Source organism: Engystomops pustulosus, chromosome 1, assembly GCF_040894005.1.
Source record: "Engystomops pustulosus chromosome 1, aEngPut4.maternal, whole genome shotgun sequence".
Lineage (NCBI taxonomy): Eukaryota > Metazoa > Chordata > Amphibia > Anura > Leptodactylidae > Engystomops > Engystomops pustulosus.
Genome location: NC_092411.1, coordinates 244,553,817 through 244,578,464, shown reverse-complemented (window position 1 = coordinate 244,578,464; position 24,648 = coordinate 244,553,817). Strand labels below are relative to the sequence as shown.

Below are 24,648 nucleotides of genomic sequence, written 5' to 3'. Positions count from 1 at the left end.
GCTTCTAGCAACTTATCACAGCTCAGGCTCAGCTTCTAGAAAACAATCACAGCATAGTTTCTATTTTGCCACAGGTCATTAATATGAGCTCTGAGTTTTGATTGGTTACTATAGGCAAATGAGTGTAAGAAAGCTCATGTGTGAGGTGATATTTAAAGTAATGACCTGTGGCAAAATAGAAACTATGCTGTGATTGTTTTCTAGAATCTGAGCCTGAGCTGCCTGCTGTGGAAGCAAACAACCAATCACAGCTCAGCTTCTAGCAACTTATCACAGCTCAGGCTCAGCTTCTAGAAAACAATCACAGCATAGTTTCTATTTTGCCACAGGTCATTAATATGAGCTCTGAGTTTTGATTGGTTACTATAGGCAAATGAGTGTAAGAAAGCTCATGTGTGGGATGATTTTTAAAGTAATATGTGAGGTAATATAAGGTAATAAGTCAAGTGATATGTGCAGTAATTTGCAAGGTCATATATGAGGTCATATGTGGTTATATGTGAGGTGATATGTGAGGTAATATCCACGGTCATATGTGAGGTCATATGTGGTTATATGTGAGGTGATATGTGAGGTAATATGTACGGTCATATGTACAGTCATATGTGAGGTCATATATGGTTACATGTGAGGTGATATGTGAGGTAATATGAGCTAATATGTAAGGTAATATGATAGATAGAGATAAATAGATATAGAGATAGATATAGACAAAGAGATAGATATAGATAAAAATATATTTTATTAACCCATTCTATTTTGTTATGGGTAAGAGCAGTTATTTACTAACCTGGGCAATGCTTGGGGCTACAGCTAGTATAGAATATTTGTTGCTGTTTTTATTTCTTCTGTTTTTGATCTCTGATTTCTTTGTACAGCTTCTTCTACTTGGATAAACTTGGAATATTGGTGCCACATTTAAATCTCTTTAATGTAAAATGTATGATTAGAATATGATTTATAAGAAATGAAGGCCTAGTAATTTTTAATATTGTATTCAAACATTTCCAAGATAGCGTAGGGAAAAACATAAGGTCACTACTAAGGAAAATGGGATTAAATTACACGGCTTTACAAATCAAAATAGAAATAAAAAGTCAGACTAGACAAAAGAAGCCGTATCTTGCTTTACAGTTTAAAGTACAAACAAGAAGTTTTTTCCCTCTTTCTATGCACATAACAATTTGGAGAGAAAAAAATGTAAAGGTGTTGTCCGGTAAAACTATAAATGAAGGGGCTGTATAGGGAAATAGTAAAATATTAGTCGCTACTTTATTATCTCCATGCACTGTTAGGCCCTTTTCACCCAGATCACATCAGAGTCAGACATTTTGCATCAGAGTGCAATCAGTTTTCAGTCAGAGTTTGTTCAGTGCCTCAGTTTTTCACACGCGTTTTCAATGCTTATCTTTTTTTGGCAATTGATGCATGAAAAACGCATTGCACTTGCATTGGACTTGCATGTGTCTCAGAGTGCAATGCGTTTTTGATGCGTCTCCATAGATTTGTATGGTGTGTTTTCACGCGTGTGACTTGAAAAAGTAGAGCATGCTGAGATTTAAACGCACATTAAAACGTGAAAAAAAAATGCAAGTCTGAAAAAGCCCATTGATTACAATGGGTCAGAGTGCAGTGCAAGTTCTGCGCATCAAAACACGCGCAGAACGCACTCAAGAAAAAACACAAGTGTAGAAGGGGCCTTACTGAGACACTTTACTTTCTGGAAGGGAAAGCTTCTTTAACCCCCAATGTGAACATTCTTCTGCAATTCGATGTGGTGTCGACCGGAACCTTCTCTCTGCTGCACTTTTTATGTGGTGAGACCATCCACTGAAATTGCAGTCTTGATAATATAGGAGTTGAGCAACTATTACTTTTATCTTCAAATTTGAATTTTGGGTCCAATTGGAAATTGGCCCGGAAATATTTTTCTCCTTGAAACTTTACATTAACAGACACTCTACTGGCAATGTTTTTATAGTAATTTTTATCTAGGTGGCACTTAGTTTGGTCCTTGTCTCCGAGCCAGTGCTGCATCATCTACCACCATCGGCTTCTGTTAGAACAGAGAGGGTCAGCGTGCTCTCTCTACAACCTAATGCCACCTGCACACAAATGTTGTAAAAGAATGAAATCCATCACTTTGTCCTTCTTCTCATGCGGCAATATTTATTGGTAATCTAGCACACAGATGATAAATAAAAGACTTAAAAGCAATTGACCCGTTTCAGTATTAGCCTTGATCAAGGCTAAGGCTAACACCAAAATACATTGATCGCTTTTATGTGTTTTATCCAATGTTTGTGAGCAAGGTCACCAATAAATATTGCCACATGACAAGGAGGACGGGATGCTGGATTTAATAATTTTCCAATTTCTTCCTGCCTCAGCCCGTCCATGCACTGGCAACTCATATGGCACCAAGGAGTCAGTGAGCTGGTTTTCAGTTTTGTCAAAATTGCATTTCCGTTGTTTGTGGCCAGTTTGTCGACAGGTGACTATATAAAAATACTTCTTGAGCAGTTGGATCACAGATAAGATCAGGTATACCACTGAGGTGTGTATGAGCCAATGAAAATACACAGGGACTTGTGCGAGCCATTGAGACAATGGGTAGCACTCGACCAAGATAACGTTCGTGTGTAGGTAGCCTAATATAGGCTACAGCCACACGTTCAAGCAGATGCTCGATGTCGATACAACGTAGCTCCTGAGCATCTGTATATCAATAGAAATCAGCAGTGAAGAGATACGCTGCAGGAGCCCGGAAAGTAAGGACAGAGGTAAGTATTAGCTGTTATTTTTACACAACTGTGTGCCCACCCAACCATAAAAAAAATCCACATCCAAGACTACCACTTTAATAGTTATAGTACATATCTACAAAACAAACGTACATCCATACTATCAGTTCCACCAGTGCCAGAAATTTTTTGGGGGCGTCCCCACTTTTTAAATCATACATCTAAGGTGCAATATAACAGCATAATACATAGGTTTGTTATTTTATAGGAAACACAATAATTTACTAAAATAAGTCAATAGAGATTACGGGTTCACTTCAAACGACAGATGGTCACGTAGTGGTTTCCTGTTTTTGTGGTTTTACAATTGTTCGATATCACTGCATGTTACTTCCTAGCCCCCTAATATATAAATATAAATATATATCAATTATTTTTACTTTAACTTTGACTTTAACTTCTCCGCTGTGAATCAATAGAAGTTTTAATTGTTTATCAATGAGTTTGCACTTTCCTCTTCCATTATGCAAATGTCAGGCCAACCGTCTCCCTGCCACTGTGATATGAGGGTTACTGTGCCCAAATCTAATCTGAAAGCTGGCACCCTAAGGCAACAGCATGCTCCTGCTTTCTCAAGATTTCCTAGCGCTTCTAACAAGCAGTATGTAGATGGTGCCCTGCTTGACATGCCCGATCACAGCTGTTAAAAAAATGTCTACAGTATTTGCTGATTATTCTGAACTAATGGCGTATTTAGCTGGGGCTGCATGAATAAAGATGCATGTTTTAATGAAAATTGCACACCAGGATTAAATCTAAAGCAGAAAAAAAGAACAATGTTAAATTACTCATAGAAAATGACTCACTTTAATATGCGTTCCAGCAAATTAGTGACACTGATGTTTACTAAAAGGGCAATTTGAGAGCTGTCTGTCTGCTCAATGTGGGGCACGTCTGCACCCGGCAACACAATGAACAGAGGCGCGGCGCGCTGCTAGGAATCCGATCCAACATCATTTTACTCTAATATCTGGGAGCTAGTAAAAATCACAGGTAGATGCTGGTGCTAATTAAGAAGACGTCTAAAATTGGTAACTTGCTATTATGGGATAGAAGCAGCGAAAGTGAGAATTATTCACTCATTCTGTTTTATCATTGAAATGTTTCTAGTAAAAAACAGGGAGTGTAACACTTCTAGTATGGGTCTTATACCTTATTCTATTTACTTAATCTCTCTCATATCTTCTGCATCTATCTATCTATTGATTGATCTAATATATCTTTCTGTCTTTTCTATTTCATCAATCAATTTATTTATATCTTACTCAAATCTTTGTCCATCTATTTATATATCTATTTCTATATTTATCTATCCATGCGTCTGTCTGTCTTCTATCTATGTAATATTTATTCATCAAACCCATATTTTAAACCGGGATTTGTCAGGAGGCCCCAGCCTCGAACCAGGGGTGCCAACATATGCTGACACACTTATCGCCAGGGTGTCATGCTTGTGCTTCTATATGTTTCTATTTATTATCTACTCTTCTTGCTTATGTCTTTATCTATCAATTCATCAATCTTAAATCTTTATAACTATTATCTATCTATGTGTCTGTTATTTGTTTTCTATCTATCCATGTATAGAACTTCTGAAACTCACAGTATATATATATATATATATATATACAGGCAGGAATGACTTATGAGCATCCTTTGTCTTGAGAAGTGCTACTGTAAAAAGCGATTTCATGATCTCTGTAAATAGCCTGAGCAAGGTCAGGATTTTGTCATGTCATCAAGATCTGATACAAGCCTCAGCGCTACATCACTTGTCAAACCTGTACAGTGTTATTTGTGTGTAGCTGTTACCGTAGCCCTGTGTGTGATTTTCCATGCACCAGTAATGGTGGACTAATGAGAGAGTGTCCCGACCTTGAGACAAAATAATATCATAGGACAGATCTGCTGTTAACCAACTAATTTTATTTTCCAATAAGGTTTTTAAGACACAGAAATAATAGATTGTATTTCACAATATGGATTGTCATTATTAAGAATCATCCGCACACTAATACATAATTAATATCATTTTCTAATGAAATGTCGTAGTATTATAAAATATGGAACCTTAGAGCTTTATCTGTTGCTCGGAGGTATACAGTTCTACTACAATTTATCACACCTTGGTGTATGGTGCCCCAGCACTTGATGTAACCCCCACCCCTGTGTTGTAAATATCTAGATGCTTCAGCTTTCTCATATATCCAGCAACCGATGTACCTTGTGTAGAATTGTGCTATAACCTGTTCCAGTTCCTGATGTAGGCTTTAGCTAGTGCCCAGACCCGGGGCAGGAAAGCCCTACACCAGTCTATTCCATGGCCAGGGGCGCCCCCTATTAATTCCCTCCAAGGCCATTAGCCATGCGCCGTGAATTGCAAACCTTGTAAACTTTGGCCTTCTGTTTGAACAAGATGTAGGTCAAGTAACCTGTGAGCAGTCACTATCAGAACTTCTGTAGACTCTTCTTGCCCTATCGCACTTCCATTGGGTTGGGTGGACAAACTATGTATACACACCTCCCAGCTGAACGCCCCTCCCATGTCACTGGTAGGAGGGCTATGCAATCCTTGATGTTTCTCTTTTAACCCCAAATATTTTGTTCCCATCAGTGCAGGCCAATGCTTCACTATGCATTGTCTTAAGATGCTGAAGTTGATGCTTTTGAGTGAGTCAGATATAGAACAGATTCTCATCTTCTTTCTGTGTACAAACATTGTTAATATATTGCAAATAGGGTAAAGTACATAAGAAACCCTTTGAAGCAGATTGTCTAATAATTTTCTATTCTTTTCTTTATCGTTTGTACAGTAGCAACTTAGCTCATCGCTATTACCTGGCCACCGATCCTGTAACAGGAGACCTATATGTATCTGATGCAAACACCCGCAAAATATACCGTCCCAGAACTCTAAATGGGGCTAAAGATTTGATGAAGAATGCCGAAGTGATTGCCGGGACAGGGGAACAGTGCACTCCATTTGATGAAGCCCGGTGTGGAGAAGGGGGTAAAGCTGTTGAGGCGACGCTCACTACTCCAAAAGGTGAGTTAATGGAGTTGTCTGCCATATATTCTGGCACAAATTAATAAGCTTTATTATGCCAAAGAAAATAAATATATGGAAAATATCAGTACCTAGTGTATTGAGGGAAGAGAAGACAATAGGGAATATGAAATGTGATGGGACAGGCAAGACTTCTGTTTTCTTCAGGGTGCTACCATCAGAATAGGCATAAATTAACAACTGTTCAATTAAAAGGATAAGGGTATTGCCAGAATGTATCAAATAACTAGATGTGTGGGTCGACATATGTTTTGGTTTTATAAATACACATCTATTGTACAGTACATAGTGCAGTGGATTCCCAATTCCGACCATTATAAAATCATGCAAAGGCGTCCTCTCTACGGTGGTCTTCATTAAAGATTTTTGGTTCTGTGTCATACAAGGAATTTGTTTTATATCAGCATGAGGCTTAAATAATTGACCTCTGAGAGATTTTTGATGGCTCTGGACATAAAGGATAATTTGTGAGAGAAGAATAAAGTAAAACTGAGCGACTGAGTAGTTGTTCCCTTGAAAACAAGGAGCGCTGTGTATTCTGATGAAATAAAATGTGCATAATTTCCAAAAGTGTTACCAGCCTGCCATTAACACAAAAGCTATTTCCCATTGATGGACCCATCGTGTGGTTGGCCGTCCACATCAAAAAAATGTATTCATTGGAATATGAAAAACTAGATTATTAAAGAAAAAGGCTTTGTCAGTGGCTGCGACTTTATGGAGGCATAGGGGTAGGGAGTGAGGTTTTCAATGGATAGAATAGTGTAGTTGACTGTGTGATTCTATCTAATGCTACGGTGACTTTTATTGGCCCAATGCAGATGTAAATGGGACTCTTCTAGCCTACAACAGGTGCACTTTTATCTTATACACTGGGAACTTAAGTTACTTTTTTCTGATACTGTCCCAGAAATGTCAGGCTTCTGTCACATTCCCTTAGCTTATATGAAATTTCTTTCAAACATAACTAATCTCACGTCATGTTATAACACTTTGTTCTACAGTATCTGGTGCTCTGTGCTCATTGTACTTGGTCCTAAACTCCTATCTTTTCACATAAAGGAATTGCGGTGGATAAGAATGGATTGATCTACTTTGTGGATGGAAAGGTCATCAGAAAAGTAGATCAGAACGGAATCATATCAACATTACTTGGATCGAATGACCTGACCTCAGCAAGGCCTTTGACCTGTGACACAAGCATGCATATCAGCGAGGTAGTATACTAATGATATCATTGTGCCGTGTAATGAATGTTCAATAAGCAATTGTTCAGGTTATTAATTGACCTTTTAATGCTCTAAATTATATTCTACCTATTATATACATTACAAGACATCATCCACTACTTTTGGAAGGTATATTTCTTGCCCCAGAAAACATACACCCATACATTTAGTTGTGTATTCAATTAATCTATAAAATATTGTTGAGTTAATGTAGCAATAAGTGTTAAAGGGGATCTTTACCCTCCCTTGCCATATAGGTGTAAGCATATACTTGTACTCACTGTTAAAATGCAATTACCTACTAACACAGACATATCACAAGTCTTATTTAAAGGAATATTTACATCAAATAAAGAATGGTTTATGATCTAGGGAATGAAGGGACAGCAGCATTGAATCAGCACTTCAGACCCTTTACTGCATAACACAACTGTTAGAAACATTGGGGGTCGTGTACTAAGGCCCTGATTCGCGTTTTCCCGATGTGTTACCCGAATATTTCCGATTTGAGCCAATTTTCCCTGTATTGCCCCTGTTTTTTGGCGCACGCGATCAGATTGTGGCGCATCGGTGCCGGCATGCACGTGACGGAAATCGGTGGGGCGTGGCCGGATTCGGAGAAACCGCCGCATTTTTTAAAAAAAAGTGTCTTCATCCAGGATGCCTCGTTGAACTCCGTTGCTCTTCAGTGCAGCAGCGACACCTGGTGGACGTCGGAGGAACTGCCTTAGTGAATCACCGGAAGACCCGAATCCACCGCAGAGAACGCGCCGCTGGATTGCGAATGGGCCGGTAAGTAAATCTGCCCCATTCATTTATATGGACTATGCTCCACATAGAGTCGGCGTGCAAGAGGAGAATATGAAGGGGTCTATATTGATGGATTATGCTCTATGTATTGTGTATTTTTAATATTTTATATATCTGTTGTATTAGTGTATGCTTGTATTATCGCTGGAGCTGTCAGTTGACACCGGCATTTCCCTCTTGGGACAAATAAAGTATAATGAATATTATTCATTCTGTCAGTAAATTTAACATAGTAAACATAGTACATAGATGACTTTTAGCCACTACAGCACTTGTCACTTTGTATTCAACAGGTGAGGTTGGAATGGCCCACAGATTTGGCCATTAATCCAATGGACAACTCTATATATGTTCTGGACAACAATGTAGTATTACAGATCACTGAAAATCGTCAGGTCCGCATTGCTGCTGGACGGCCAATGTACTGTCAAGTTCCCGGCGTTGAATACTCAGTAGGAAAATATGCAGTTCAAGCAATACTAGAATCGGCCACAGCTATAGCAGTATCCTACAGTGGAGTGCTTTACATCACAGAAACTGATGAAAAGAAGGTAAATCGCATTCGACAGGTTACCACTGATGGAGAAATTTCATTGGTCGCTGGTATACCATCAGAATGTGACTGCAAAAATGATGCCAACTGTGACTGTTACCAAAATGGAGACGGTTATGCAAAAGATGCCAAATTAAGTGCCCCATCATCACTTGCTGCCTCCCCAGATGGCACGTTGTACATTGCAGACCTGGGCAATATCAGAATCCGTGCAGTCTCCAAAAACAAGCCTGTGCTTAGCTCCATAAATTATTATGAAGTGGCCTCCCCAACTGATCAAGAACTTTATATTTTTGATGTCAATGGCACCCATCAATATACAATGAGCTTAATAACTGGAGACTACTTGTATAACTTCAGCTACAGTAATGAAAATGACATAACAGCAGTGACCGACAGCAATGGAAACACCCTCCGCATCAGAAGGGATCCAAACCGCATGCCAGTGAGAATCGTTGCTCCTGACAATCAAGTGATCTGGTTAACAATTGGTACCAATGGATGTCTGAAGAGCATGACTGCCCAGGGACAAGAACTGGTCTTATTTACGTATCATGGCAACAGTGGGCTCCTCGCAACGAAAAGTGATGAAACTGGATGGACAACCTTCTTTGAGTGAGTAACCACTCTTTACTTTATTAATGGAACCCTCCCATGCTAGGTCAGATTAAGATTTACAATTTATATAATTTTGTTATATTCAATGAACAAAGTTCCAAAAGTCCTTTTTTATGACAGGTACATTTATTGCTGCAACTTAAGAGAGTAGATACTTGTCACAAATTATGTAAATTTTCTCAAAATGTCATCCCTGTCCATATGAATTTTGACAGCTACTTGATTTGGTATACTTGTAAATGCAATGGATGTGGAAAGTCCTAGATAACCATCACAATGAATAAGGTGGGAAATGTGGCAGATTAATGAGACTCAGTCTGAATAAATGTCACAAAGAGGCAAATATCTTTTCCCCTTGCATGGTTAAACAGTTTTTTTTATCATTATTTTTGTAGGTGAATGTAACCTAGTGAACATAACCTAGGTGAACCTAATGAACATAATTAGACTTATTAGGGTATAGACAGTCCCCTACTTAAGAACACCCAACTTATAGATGACCCCTAGTTACAAACAGACTTCTTGATGTTGGTAATTCACTCTACTTTAGCCCTATGACATAATAATCAGCTTTAGGAGCTTTCAAAGGCAACCTAACATTTTTAAAATCCAATTGTCGCAAAGACCAAAAACATTATAGCTGGGGTTACGATTATAAAATATACAGTTCCGACTTAATTACAAATTCAACTTAAGAACAAACCTATAGAACCTGTCTTGTACGTAACCCAGGGACTGCCTTACTCCCCTCTCCTACCAAAGAATAGATCACACTGGATATACTAAGGCTTTGGCCTCTTAGTATATACAGAGGAGTGCTACCTCTGCCAGCCTAACACTAATAGAGATTTTTCATGTAGCCTCCGCTGTGCAGAAATGTGTATTTTTACATGCCTAACAGAAAATTGGTGGACAAGCCATGTTCTAGTTAATGGGGTCCATTATTGGGACCATTGTTTTCTGATATGGATCATGTAGGGAGCTTCCATTTTTTAAACCGGAACACTGGAAGCCCTTAAAGTAAGTTTTTTTCAACTTGCTGATAAATCCCATATTGCTCAAGTATCTTCATCTTCTGCTACCAGCCATGGCGGTGATTTGCCAGGGGTGTAGCTAGGGGGATCAATTTGCAATATGTCCGTGTCATGCGGGACACACCTGAACCCCAGACCCAAACTCTAGTCTCTAATCTCTAACAATCCACCAGTAATTATCAATGCATTAGACTAGTCACTTACCTGCAATCTAGTAGGCTAGATATTGTAAGTCCCAACATCTGAACCTATCCTGTTTGATAAAATATTAAAGTTCCCCTCTTATATGTGGCTGTTCTCCAGTATCAGTGATCTGGCAGGGCAGGTATATCATGAATAATCCCTTGTGACTATTCTCACTCTTTACGGATATTTATTGTTGTGGCTTCACAAATACACAAGATTTTTAAAAAATCACTTTTCTTCCTTCCCAATTAGACAAAAATGATTCTCTTTCTAGCGTGACAGTATTTAATCAATAAAATAATGACTAAATAATGGCATCAAGCAGCAAGATGGCAGAAATCAGCGGCACCTTTTTAAATGATAATTTACTACTTTCTCTCTATCGGATTTCCAAAGCAGAAAAAGTGACTCCATCCATGAAAATGACATAATTGGAAATAGCAGGGGGTTACGTAAACACATATGGCATTATAAACCGGAGTGGAATTGATTTTTGTGATTCAGTGTCTGCTCACTTTACTATCAATAAAAGGAAAAGATGGAATTCCTTAATGACTGATTACTTTAACAAAACTAATAATGGCATTTTTAGGGGTTTAATCATTACAAGGTTTTATTAAAGGAAAAATCCAGGGCACAGGGAGCACAAATTAGATGAAAGGAAAAATTATTTTTGCAAATAAGTAAAGATGTGCTTCAGTGTTCCCATATATATATATATATATATATATATATATATATATATATATATATAAGAATATATCCCATATTATTTTTATTTTGCATCAAATTTTGAGCCTCACTTCTTTGTAAGGTCTTCCAGCCTTTTTTTTATTATTATAGCAGTTCCCCATATGAAATATCAAAGGCAGCTGAGCTTGGACTCGAAATCTGTTAAATGGCTGCCAATAGTAATATCATTTAGAATTCTGGTCTACTCTGATAAGAAGAGAACTTTTTGTCAGACTCTTGGACCATGGTGGGACCATCACTGCTCCCCTGCTTAACCTATCTGTGCAATAAGGATTTCTATCACTAATAATGTATTTCCTCATAGCTTATAAGATATCTGTTCTGAATGTAGAGAAAACTATCGCATTGACTTGTCTTTGTGCCAGTTGGATGGTCTTGTTCATTTTCTCAGCAGCATTCATTGCAAAACTAGGCAAAGAGGAGGACTTAAAGGGCATCTGCCACCAAGTTTTATAACCCCCTCAGGTAGGGTATGAAATGTATGAAATGTCCTTTGTAGACTGTTCTCTTTTATGTAAACTCTCTGCTGTTTAACTATAAAAAAAATCTTCCCCAAAGTTATATGAAAATGAGCAGAAAAGAGTCATATTTTGACTGAGAAGCTTAGAGGCTGCAGATTGTCTGTACTACAGAAACCAGAAACACAGACAGTTAAAGACATTGTTGGAAATGAAATCTATTTCTATCTCCAGTTCTGCAGAGCAAAGAACTACAAGTCACAACGGCAATTAGATTCATATCTTTAATATGACACCTATGTTTCTAAATACTATCGAACTAAAGATAGGGGAGTTTGAAGTGACCTCCCCCTGCATCCTCTAAAATTGATTCATCTCTGGCCAAATTTGCCTCTTCTCAGCTTATTTTCACGTGAGTTTGGAGGAGTTTTTTTTATAGGTAAAAGGGCAAGATTTTACATAGAATTCTAAAAGATATTTCATACCCTACCTGTGGGGCTGTAATTTAAAGACATGCCTCTTATACCACTGTATGAGTTTTTTTCTTAATTTTTTGTAGGACAGGCAGATAAAAAAACTGACATGATAATCTACATTACGTTATAATGGACAGAGAGGTCGTATTATCAATACATTTAACTCCATGCAGTAAAAGTCGCATAGAGAATTACCCGATTTGTGTGGAAAGACACAGTAACGTTAATGAAAGTACAAACAAGTAAAAACTTTTTAATCTGAGATGAATAGATAAAGTTTTTTCCACAGCACTTATTAGGAAATCAGAAAATTCTTTGTGTTGTGAATGTTGTGAATTGCACATAAATTTGAGTCTTTGACTATTACTGGTAAAAGAGGTGCAGCCTTTGGACAAACTTTTCAAGATAAAAAATCATAGATCTCATAGACCTGGTTATACTGTAAATGAATTGTTGTTCCATCCAAGGTTTTCTAAGGCTAAATTATAGACAATGGGCCAGAGCTAGATTTTACTTCGCTCACAGTGCAGCAGTGCCTCTAAACACTGATCCCTTTATACGGTATAATCGCATCATAGTAGTTATATGAGAACTTAAAAATGCATGATCAAGGGTAATTTACTCATTATGAAAAATTACAAGAGGATGAAAAAAGGTATATGATTCTAATGTATTAAAACGCTGTAGTTTACAACTATCTAGGAAACTTTTCCCTATTAAAGGAAACCTACCACTTGTAGTGGCAGGTTTCTGATGGAAATACCGGGCACCAGCTCAGGGTGAGCTGGTGCCGGAGCTTATTTTTGTTAGTGTTTTAAACCGCGGTATCGCGGTTTAAAACACTTTTTCAACTTTATAGGCGGCGCAGGCAGGTACGCGCTCGGCGCTTACCATGCGCGCGGCTACATAGGAAGTGAAGGAGAGCCGCGCTCATGGTAAGCGCCGAGCGCGTACCTGCCTGCGCCGGCTATAAAGTTTAAAAAGTGTTTTAAACCGCGATACCGCGGTTTAAAACACTAACAAAAATAAGCTCCGGCACCAGCTCACCCTGAGCTGGTGCCCAGTATTTCCATCAGAAACCTGCCACTACAAGTGGTAGGTTTCCTTTAAGCCCTTGTTTGATAACACCTGTAGACGGTAAAGGGACAGCAAACACAGAAAATGCGCATTTAATAAACTAAAACATATTTCTCCTGCAGAAGAAAAACTCAGGTTTTCTTCAGTTTTTCATGACCGATTAGCAGCAGTTTCCCATCTATTTTTCACAAATCTACATAAACTATAGTCTACTAGTAAAAAGTTGTTGTTGTAACTAGGACATGCTTTGCATTTTAATGGAAACCTACCACTACAGATCTACTTATTAAGGTAGATCCGGTGGTAGGTGCATCTAATGTTTGAAACGATAGCCCCTTTTAGGGCTAATCCTTTACTCCCCTCTATCTTTTCAAATCATTAAACAGGGTAATATCCAAATTTTCTAGAGAGGCTACTAGGGCGTGGAGTAGCCAGAGCTGAGGCTACACGGCACGGCTACTTGATCCTCTTTGATCTTTGATCCTCCTACCCAGACATCTTCAGTACGCAGCTCCTTGTTACTTTTCACGAAGCCGTATCTCTGCACACGTGCAAAACTCAGGCCAACCACTGCACAATTGTTGCTCCAAAGACAGAGTAACTGCACATGCGCAAAACTACGGCTTCGCGGATGAGTGCTGAAGATGTCTGGGTAGGAGGATCAAAGAGGCTACTAGGGCATGGAGTAGCCGCGCCATGTAGCCTCAGCTCTGGCTACTCCACGCCCCAGTAGCCTCTTTATAAAATTTGAATATTACCCTGATTAAAGATTATAAAAGATAGAGTGGAGTAAAGAATTAGCCCTAAAAAGGGCTATCCTTACATTCGTTAGATGCACCTACCACCGGATCTACCGGTAGATCCGTAGTGGTAGTTTCTTTAATGGGTCGGTTGCACGGTATGGTGCAAGAAATGAACCTAAACCTGTCTTTTCTGTAGAACTTTTTTGCATCAAGATCATGCAAGAAGGACAAAAACCTGCCATCAGTATTTTTTGTTCCCTTTTTTTTTTAAATTCATTTCTAACTTTAAATATCTTTTTTTGAAGGGTTCCGACCATGCGTGAATAAAGGCCAGACTCTACCTGGTCAGAAGTTAAAATGACAAAAGTCAAGCAACAGTTGAAAAACTTGATAGAAAAGGATTAATAATATATAAACTAGACATTTTATCAGCCTGCCTATCATATACATTGCTAAACTGTAATAAATTGAGGCCATGAACAAAGTCCTAACCCAGTGAACGATGACTACTAATTTTTCTACAACTTCTTTGGATGACTAAGACAGCCATTTATATGGGGGACATGCAATAGCTTCTGCTAAGGACTTAATAAACCTATGGCTAGCTAAGGCATTCACCAGTATAATTGTCTTACTTTGTCATGTAGGCATAATGGAAAGGACTCGGGTGACCTTGACCTGCCGCTGTAATAAGTGAAGCAATGTAATATCTGAAAGTAACAGGCTATCCCGAATTCACTTTCCTATTACCTTGTAAAGCTGTCACATCCCTTCAATGTGTTACTCAAAGGAGCTAAAAGTAAAAGTCAACACATTATTCTCTTAAATAATATTTAAACATAATTCCATTTTTCCATCACCCTTGAAGGAATCGGTCATATTATGACTTATAATTATTATCTATGATCGTTGTACTTTTTTTTTTGCTTTGCTGTCATTACAGTGTTTTATTGTATATGTTGTGGATTTAATTACTTTATTCAGTATATTATAAATATCTTCTATATTCTCCAACCATTACAATAAAACCTCTTCAACCACATAAAACCACATACAATGACATTAAAGGGTGTTGTTTTTTCAAAAAAGATGGTCAGTATATCTTTCACAGGAAATGTGAGATGGATAAGGAGATGATTTTTCCCAAAGAGGGGATATCCTCTTTGGTTAAATCTTCGGGAGCAATGTACCACTCCATAATTTGGATTTCACAAAGTCATAAAGTGGAGTGGGCAGATCTGCAAAAAGTTAGCCACTTTTTTACAATTTTGGGAAAACTGGTTAAAAAGTAGAAATTCTTAACTTCGTAGTTGTGGTATAAATGAGTAGAGTCAAATTTCAGTTTAGACCCAAACTTATGAAATGTTGTACAAATTATGGCAATGTAGACTCCAGCAAAACAAAATTTTAAGATCCCCAACTTCTCTTAAAGCATTTCCTTACCAACACAACAGCTTTTGAAGTGCCCACAGATGAAAGAATAGCAAACCACTGAATATTTATTTTGCAGAACTTTTGTCAATTTTTAAAAATTATTCTGTTCAATTGGTCAGAGCTGATGTTGCTCTGATTGTCCTGGAAACAGCCATATAACTTCCTCTAGTCCTCCGATACTCTTGATAAAAATAGTAAGGGTTAGAATTATGATTAGTGTTAAGACTTACGCTAACCCTAACGTTATCTTTAACTTTAATGAAAAAGAACTTTTTATAAAACACAATCCATGTTTTATATACCAATTTTTAGGGCAATTGGAGAAACATTATTTAGTCTGAAGTGAATCTGAAATAATTTGAATTTGAGAATCTACGAATCAACAAATAGATCTGCTCACTGCAGACCCACAGTGCATAGCAAGTTTTATCTCCATTCCATTTTTTACAGACAGAGGAGTAGTTATATTTTTTTCTCCTGCAATGGATTGGGATAATATTTCAGTATTATTTAGCATAAGGAGACTAAAAATCTTGCTTAAAAATGTAATAAAGTGAGACCTTTATGACCACTTATGACATGAAAGAATGGTCGTTGGGGTGGTCTTGTCAAATAAGGTGATGAAAAAAGATACGCTGGACTGTAAATCAAACCCAGACATTCTGGTCTGTATAAGGGGGGTTTATTTTGGTCTTTTGGAAAGGTTTCACTATATTTTGGTTAATATAATGAAATATAGTGATGACAAACTTGGTGGAGAGCGACTATTGGAAAGTGTAAATATGAGATAATATTGCATAATGTGGCATGTTAATAGTTATATGAGCTTTTAATAGAATTTATCCTTCTAAAGTAAGCATTTAAATTGTTCTTAAATAATTGCAGGCCTCGTTGCGGGAAGGCTGTCATTATATTTTTGTTTCGTTGGCTCATAAGCTTTGATTAATTTGCTCAGCTAGATTGATGTTTCTTACCATATAATTTGTGTTCATCTCATTACTTTTTTCAGTTTTCTTCGTCTTTTTCACCACAAAGTTGGCATTGATATAATGTAAGGTAAACAGGTGGCACTAGTCACTAATGAGCTGATTAGATGATATCAAACAGTGGCACTCTGCTATTACACAAGGAAAGGTCACCTTACACTCTGCCCCGGGATGGATGACTTTGTACCTCATTGTTGTAATGATCGGTTATACCTCCGGTTCATTATGTAAAACATGTTTCCTTAATTTTTTTAAAGGAGTCTAAAAATAGGGAGACCACAGGTAATTTACATTTTCTGCATACAACTCATCAGTATGGCAAGTCCGAACAGCGAGTAACCATTCTCAAATATATTTTACCTTTATCAATTTATGAACAAATAGTAGGAAGGAGCATTCACTAGGAAACGGTATCCGATAGGGTCGGCGATAACTACCCTTTAGCTCCCCTTTCAGCAGTATTACCAGGTCGTTACAGCCATTAAAAAAGATAGATTTATACAATAGGAATATAGCAGGCAGCTATACTTCTTCTCTTTCAATTCCACTTTGGATTACTTTTACCATCTCTGTTGAGCAGGAGATCAAGAATCTCACCCAATGGTGGATTGCAGGTTCTAAATGATTGTTTTTCAAAAAATGACGGCCAGTGAAGGGAACAGTTAAGATTCTGGCTGGTGACCCTCCACCCCTACACATTCTGTCACATTACTCCTCTTTCCTTTCTTGGGATTTTTTTTACTGTTTACTACACAAAGATCAGGGACCTCATCCAGTGTTGTTGCAGGTTCTAAAAGACTAGTAATTTAAAAAGACAAAAAGACAGAATGAGTAAGATTCTGGATGGCGACCCTCCACCTCCTCTCCTAATGCCAATATCAAACACCTTAGTTCAGACCTTAAGCAAAGCAGAGAGCAATATCCTCCCTTCTCTGTCAATCACAGTTGATTTTTGCACTATATTGTACTCCCCATGAAAAACTGTGCTTGTGGCCCTTGAAATGGCCTTTCTACACCTGTCTATATTAAGAATAAGCTGTCAACATCCTCGTAAATCCCCTTTCAAACTTGCAGCATTATGTGTAATTGGTCGGGAATAAAACAAACTCATCCAGCAGAATAAGATTTATTAAATTGAAAATTTCACCTCATCTTTTTCTCGCAGCTGCAGATTTGTCTTCCCTGTTCCCTTTCCTGTTTAGCTAAACTGATAATTGGCAGAATGTAAATGATTTCTATTTATATCAAATCAATTCTGATACACTACAAAGGTCCAACAGGTTTTATTTACTTGCAGTTACTATTGTGTGAATACAATTTCCATAGAAAACAATGCCTCCTTTTGCTACCTTGAAAGGCAGCCCCCTTAACACTAAGTATGATCTACAAGAAGTTTAATAACATGATGTGGGATAAAGCCAAAGCAGTATATCTATTCCATAAGGAACAGATTTCCTCTACTCTTCAGTACTGCGTTGGGAGGCTATTGCGTTGTGAGAGGCTATTGACTAGGGTCAGAATGTAAGAGTTCTCCTTATGGAGAGGTTGCCAATTAAGTCCGCCTTATAGGCGTGTAACTACTTAAAGCCATATATGTTCCACTAAGGAATTCTGGGAACTATGCAAATACATTTTCCAAGGTGGAAAACAATGTCTTCTTTTGTTACCTTGAACACCTTGGAAAACATATTTTCATACTTCCCGAATTATCTAGTGGAACATCTATGGCTTTAAGTCTCCATACGTCTATAAGGTGGCCTTACTTTACAGCCTCTCCATAAGGAGAACAGTTACCGTCAGACCGTACAATATCCATAGGCCCTCAGGAGGGGAGAATTATTAATCTAATACAAATAGCAATACTAATAGGTCATCGCCTGGGGCAGTCATTACTATATTCTCCCAAAACCCCAGGATGTAATATCAGTTTATTCTCTATGTAGATGAAAGTTGATGGTACAAAGAATCTTATATTCTCTATATACAGTTGTGTGTAAAATTTTCGATGACTTTGTCTCTAAAGCATTGCGGTCAGTACATCACCCTCTAACTGATCTCCCTGCTTTAGGCTTAAAAAATGTACTAAACAGGTAAATAACTTCGGCCTGCACGCGCTTTGCACATTACTAAAATAAATCACAAAAAAAAACATCTTTGTAATTCATTACATTTTTATGACCCCACCATCTTGTTAATCTCCAGGAATTCCATTACTGGATTTCCTGGCAATGGGAAAGTGGACAGAAAGCCTTAATAAATAACACAGTATAGAGGTCATTTATAAAGTGTCTCTCCATATACCATATATACAAGCGGATCTATGTGTCCTGTATGGGTAACAAACACAGTCTCAATTACAAAGAAAATTTTAACTAAAGTTTGCAGCCTTAGGTACTGAACATACAGCTTTGGGTTTAGCTTACTTTTGATGCAACATCTTTACTAGCCTAATCCTTTAGTCTATTTCCATTAAGCAAGACTTTGTTAATTATGCCAGATCTCAGGTTTTTTCCAAATTGTTATTTTAATGTCCACGTAAAATTTCATATATACAGTTTTTTGCCACCGCTAGAACAATGGCTGATGCTTTCAATTCCCTGTAATGAAATTTTTGCATTGAAAAAAAGATACAACTTTGTTTTACTAAGTCAAAGTCCAAATTAAATTAAAGTCTTAATTAAAGTTAAAGTTAAGTTAAAATTAAAATTAAAGTCTTTGGGAGAGGACTGCACACATTAATTTCTCATAGACTTTCACGTTCACAACATTTATCTTACAATCACATAACGCCTTACATCTAATAACAGTAGGCTTTTATTAGAGGCATAACTAAAGGCTTCCATGACAATCTTGCAAGGGGAAAAAACAACGGAAGTATAGTAACCCTGCTTCAGCAATGCTGGCCTACATCACCAATGACTCTGCAAGTGCCAGGGACCTCACCTATGATGTAAAAGAAAGTGATGTCTAATGAGCTGCGGAGGTAACTGGCCAAAGTGGGTCTGATGGTGCCAAGCTGTTGACTGGAACTTTTGTGGGAACCAGGGAAGCATAACCATTATACGTATATATGTTCCCTCTAGTTATACCCCCTGCAGCTACTTGGTGCAATGGATTAAAGTTTACAACATTTTTCCAAATAACTATATGTCTTAGGTTCCATTCACACACTCATATATGGCGGCCGTGAGCTATCCAAAAAAACTGCAGCTAGCTCGAGGTTGGCATAGAGTTATGGTGTGTGATCGTACAACAAGAGATAGGCTGCTCTGCTCTCTACAGCGAGGGGAGAGTAGTGCTCACCCCCTCCTTTCCCACTTGGCTTGGTGCTCATGGCCCACGTCTACTCACACAGACATATGAATGGAGCCTTAGTAAATAGAAGCCAGGTACTTGGAGCTCTCAATCAGAGAATGGGGGCACCGGCCCCTATAAAGATACATTATGGAATAAAGCAGTGCACAATATTAGACCTTCTTGGATGAATATAGCAAAGCGCTTTTCATGAGCGGACATTTTCTTTTATGTGATGCGAAGTGTGACTTTTGCATTTTTATGGTAATCCGTTTGCGAAAACAGCAAAGAGGGAAATGATTTAAAAAAGCTGTTTGGATTTTTATGGATAGGTTTATTGAATCAAGCACTGTATATGGTCCTACCTTCTAATATCGGCAGCATTAATTCCCCGGGAGCAGACCTTGGCAGGACAGAGCCGCTTATTTACAACCAATATGTGCATGGATGGGGTTTGCATGCATTGTGTAGCCTGGACTATTGGAGTGAAGGTCTTATATTGCAAAAGTAATAATAAAATATATTTATAATAATCCCAGAGGACTCCTTTAAGAAGCCTGAGCATCACTTTAGCAGTCGGTGTATATGTTGATCCTCCTTTGTCTAAGCCACATTAGTGTTAATACCAGCGTTTAGTATAATTATACTGTTCCTCGTGTAGAATATAAAAGAGAACGAGGGCTGCTCCGTTATAATAAAAGAGTCCTTAAGAGAAGTGTGTCATAAAACACACAGTAAAGAGGCAGGGTAGAACAACATGTCATCTATGGCATAAAGATTTCCATCTAAACCCGGCTAATGCTTCATAGATTTTTTATTTTTCCATCCAGTTTGTTCATTTATAGCTGTGGCTGTGTGTGCCAAGTACTGCATCAGTGATAGTATTATACCTTTTAATGACATTGAATGGGCTTTTTGGAACGTGTTGCAGCCTTGGAAATGGCTGGGTCTAGGCTGATAGTGTGTATTGGTGCTGACGTCCAACGAATTTTATCTCTATTAATTTGGCTGTCATAGATCTTCTGATTTTTGGATGATATTCTATGCACCCAGTATAGGTAAAAGTATTTGATTCGTTCAGTTAGCCCTATTTTCTATGATATACAATTTATTTGGACATTAACATGTTAATACCATCTAATCTGAGAAATGTCTGATTTACACTCATGGTATGTGGTTTATTCATTAGGTATAAACACTAATTCCCTGAATTTCTTGATTGTAGCTACAACAGTGAAGGTCGTCTTACCAACGTGACATTCCCAACGGGTGTTGTCACAAATCTCCATGGAGAAATGGATAAAGCTATCACCGTAGCTATAGAGTCGTCTAGCAGAGAGGAAGATGTCATCATTATTTCCAATTTATCTTCAATTGATTCCTTTTATACCATGGTTCAAGGTAAGTGCATGTCACACATTAAAAGTAAAGTGATTTCAAGGACTCTAGGCTTTTTAATGGGATGCTCACAGTTGAAGGGTCAAGAAATAAAAGCATAATGAAAGTCTAAAGGGGATTTTTCTGCTATTAGAAGAAAAAAGCCTAATAAATACCCCACCACTACAGGGCTACCACTAGCTACCAGTGGTCTGCACTGGTCTTTGTCTACATTCCTAAAACAGTCACATAACATCTACACGTTTCACCGCTCCAAGCACACAGTGTTGTCAATGACTTTATGCCATGCATGCCAACATCCCTGCTGAAGCCATGGATTGCCTGAGGCAGTCATGTGGGTAAATAACAGGCTACCACTGCCATGGTGGACAATGGTGATTGGTGGACCCGCAAGGGCAAGTGATTTTACACTAAGGCCTCATGCACACAACCATGTCCAAAATGTCCCGTTTGTGGCCTGTTTTAGCTGGTGGAGATCAGAGCTGTTTTTTCGGTTCGCTCACGGCCCTCATTTACAGCTGTGTTGTAGACTAAGGCTTCTAGTATTCGTTTAGATCTTATGCACCATATTGTCACTGCAGACCTTGGTGGGTTAGCTGACGAATTCACAATGGTCATCCTACCAAAATGATTACCTATATGTCCACACCTTTAGACCATTTTCACATTTAAGGTTTAAGGACAAAGTTGGTTGTCTATTCCCTTTGGAAGAGACTTCCTGGTTTTCACATCAAAAGGTAGCCATTTATTTAAAGGGAGCTGTGTTATTGATATTAACACATATGTTTTCATTTTCCCATCCTACAAAACTTATTTGCATATTCCTTACCCTGAATTCTGAGCAAAGCATTCATAGCCTTTTAAATTCTGTACACCTGTAAAGGTGTCCGGCAAAGACAATCACCATAAGGAGTTTCATTCACTTTTGAACCAAGCCATTATAACATGATTGTATTATGGTCAGTATTTTGCATCCGTATTTAGAATGCAAAATGAGAAATTGATCCTACATACAAAAACTATAATGGAAATATGTGAACCTTATTTGTCTTTTGGAGCCACTCCTGGTTTTGGCTTACAAACCATGATGCAAAAAACTGAAAGAATACTGGCTCTCCGAAAAACTGCCTAACAGTGTAACTATTTTTTTTTTTTCTTTACAAACCACTTCTGGCCAATGTCACATGACTAATGTATTTCAAAAATGCCTGTTATGCTTTGTCTTCCAGACCAACTGAGGAACAGCTACCAGGTTGGCTATGATGGTTCCATCAGAATTATCTATGGTAATGGAATGGATTTGCATTTTCAAACAGAACCCCACATTCTAGCAGGCCCTGCCAACCCAACTGTTACAAAAAGAAATATGACTCTACCAGGAGAGAATGGGCACAACTTGGTAGAGTGGCGGTTCAGAAAAGAACAAGTACAAGGCAAAGTCAACGTGTTTGGTCGAAAACTCAGAGTAAGCCAAGATGAACTCATATGATTTATTTAATTTTTATACCATTTTCAAACACTTACAGAATTTTGTTTATTGTTGTTATTTTGATATTTATTACTTTTGTTATAAGTTTGCACCAGCCAATAAGGTAACCAAACAATTCCTTTAACTGACACCTAATTAAAAATAGTTTTTCTCTTAAGAAAAGTCTTCATAAATTTCCTACTTTGAAATGATCTAAATTTTTTTAGCACAGTAGCTACCCCCTTCATAGAAAAGTAATGAATATACAGGTTATTAAGTTATCTGTACTCAAGACCGATATACACTTCTCTATTCTGACTAAATTCTGCTATGACAATTTGCAAAAATAATTTAAGTAGTAAGTACAAATTTTTGTCTCATTATATAAATTATATAATAAAAGTAACTGCGATACACAAAGATTCAGTGTGAAAATATGTGCCAGCCTAGATTAATTAATTACAAAGTAAACTGTAAAAGCGATATAACATTTTCCTAATAGTATATCACCAGTTTAGCCTTTCCAAACTGTGTAAAGTATCGATGCCAATGTATCACTACTGTAAAACAACACATCACTCACACATTGGTATCAAACTTCTATAGTATAAAAAAATACATAGCGTATTATAATATAGCTAGAGGAATAATCTCCAGGATTTCAGTGTAGCTATTTATCCTGATGTCTTGTAACAGAGGTATCTGGGCTCTCAAGGGCTTAGTTTCTTCTGCTACCTTTGCACCTCCTATTACTAGGCCTTTCTTCCGACTCATGACTAGCACCAGTGGTATTAGACATTATGCATACATACTCAAGGTATATCTTAAAGGGCTAAAAATATTTTTGATCCATAATTTAAATGGGTCGTCAGTATCAGATTTTTGGGGGGTCCATTACACGGTGACCTACCAATATGGTGTTCTCAATACACAGAAAATAGAACAGGAGACAGACTGCTCTCCATACTAACACAAAACAGAGCTGTTTTTGTAGCTGCCATCGAGCTCTATGGAGATACAGGATTCATGTTTGAGCTTCTCCTTATATAAACTCCTATTCACTGTGGTCATGGCAGTTATGAGGCACAAGGGTCTTGGACCACGACACTAGTTGTCCTTAGGGATTCGGCTTGTCTATCATATTGATAGATGATAATTATGAAGAACCCCTTTTAATCGCTAAAAGATCCTCAGTTCTGTTGTTGTGTTCCTAAAATTTCTCCTACCATCAAATTCCAACATGACAAACTATGGACACTTACTCATAGATCCAGGCACAGTGACTGTGGTTATCTTCTTATACTTGTTATCCATGGCCTCCTTCCTTATAAAAATCAAAATTTTGATTTTGATTTTTAAAATTATGCTAATGAGTTTGAAGGGCTTCAGGGCTTTACAGAGCATCTTTGTGCTCTGTCTTCACAGGATGTTAACCTGTTTAACCCAACCTCCTGCTCCGACAGCTCCCCCTTCCCTCTGCCTGATGTAATCTCACGGAAGTGACCATTTCATCAAACAGTGTTAGGGCTCATTCACACGAACATAAAGGGAACCAATATGCGGCCACGCCATTTGCGGCTGCATATCGCTCCCATTGACGTCAATGATGCCTGGTCACGGTGTGGTGAGCACACGTCATATCACTGCATCGTGACCGAGCACAGCGAAATATAGGACATGTCCTATATTTTGCCGTGTTACGGTGAAAGTGTGAGGGGGTGTGAGGGGGTGAGCAGCCATCATCCCTCCTGCTCTCTAGCGCGCTATGGCCGTGCGGGCACACTTTACCATAAGGGGGTGTTGTGCTCCTGCTCACTGTAACATCCTTTGAATCTGCCACAAGGAGAGGCTCTGGTAAAACTCTCCCTAAGCCCAACTGCTAATTAGCATATTTTTAAAAGTTGATTTTAGACAGAAGGAGGCTATGTATAACAAACATAAAAAGATTTCCACAGTCACAATGCTGCGATCCATGATGTCCCTGGATTACTATGCTGGGTTTTGATGGTAGATTTCCTTTAAAGTAGCGGAGCTTAAGTAGAGCTTAAAGACTTTAAGGTTGTTTGCCCACTGGCTCCAGCAATGCTGCCAAGGGAAAAAACTCTGCATGACCCTGTATGAAATTGAAGGCAGAAAAGGCCTGATTCACCTCTACAGTCCTATGATGAAGAATTTAGTACTTTCGCTATCCTTATGTGTATGTTAAATATGTGTCAAAAAATCCAGCTGAACAGAAATCAGAAGACACTACTATAAAGCC

General features: G+C 38.1%; 1 protein-coding gene across 19 annotated transcripts in view; it reads left to right on the top strand.

Annotated features, from left to right (window-relative positions):
- Window positions 1-24,648, top strand: part of TENM3 (teneurin transmembrane protein 3) — a 1,383,253-nt gene that overhangs the window by 1,343,948 nt on the left and 14,657 nt on the right. For all 19 annotated transcript variants that reach the window (XM_072123399.1, XM_072123501.1, XM_072123484.1 and 16 more), the window contains 5 exons: window positions 5,618-5,850; window positions 6,934-7,088; window positions 8,204-9,078; window positions 20,748-20,923; window positions 22,150-22,385. In XM_072123399.1, coding sequence (XP_071979500.1) covers window positions 5,618-5,850; window positions 6,934-7,088; window positions 8,204-9,078; window positions 20,748-20,923; window positions 22,150-22,385 — 1,675 coding nt within the window. The remainder of the gene's footprint in view (window positions 1-5,617; window positions 5,851-6,933; window positions 7,089-8,203; window positions 9,079-20,747; window positions 20,924-22,149; window positions 22,386-24,648) is intronic.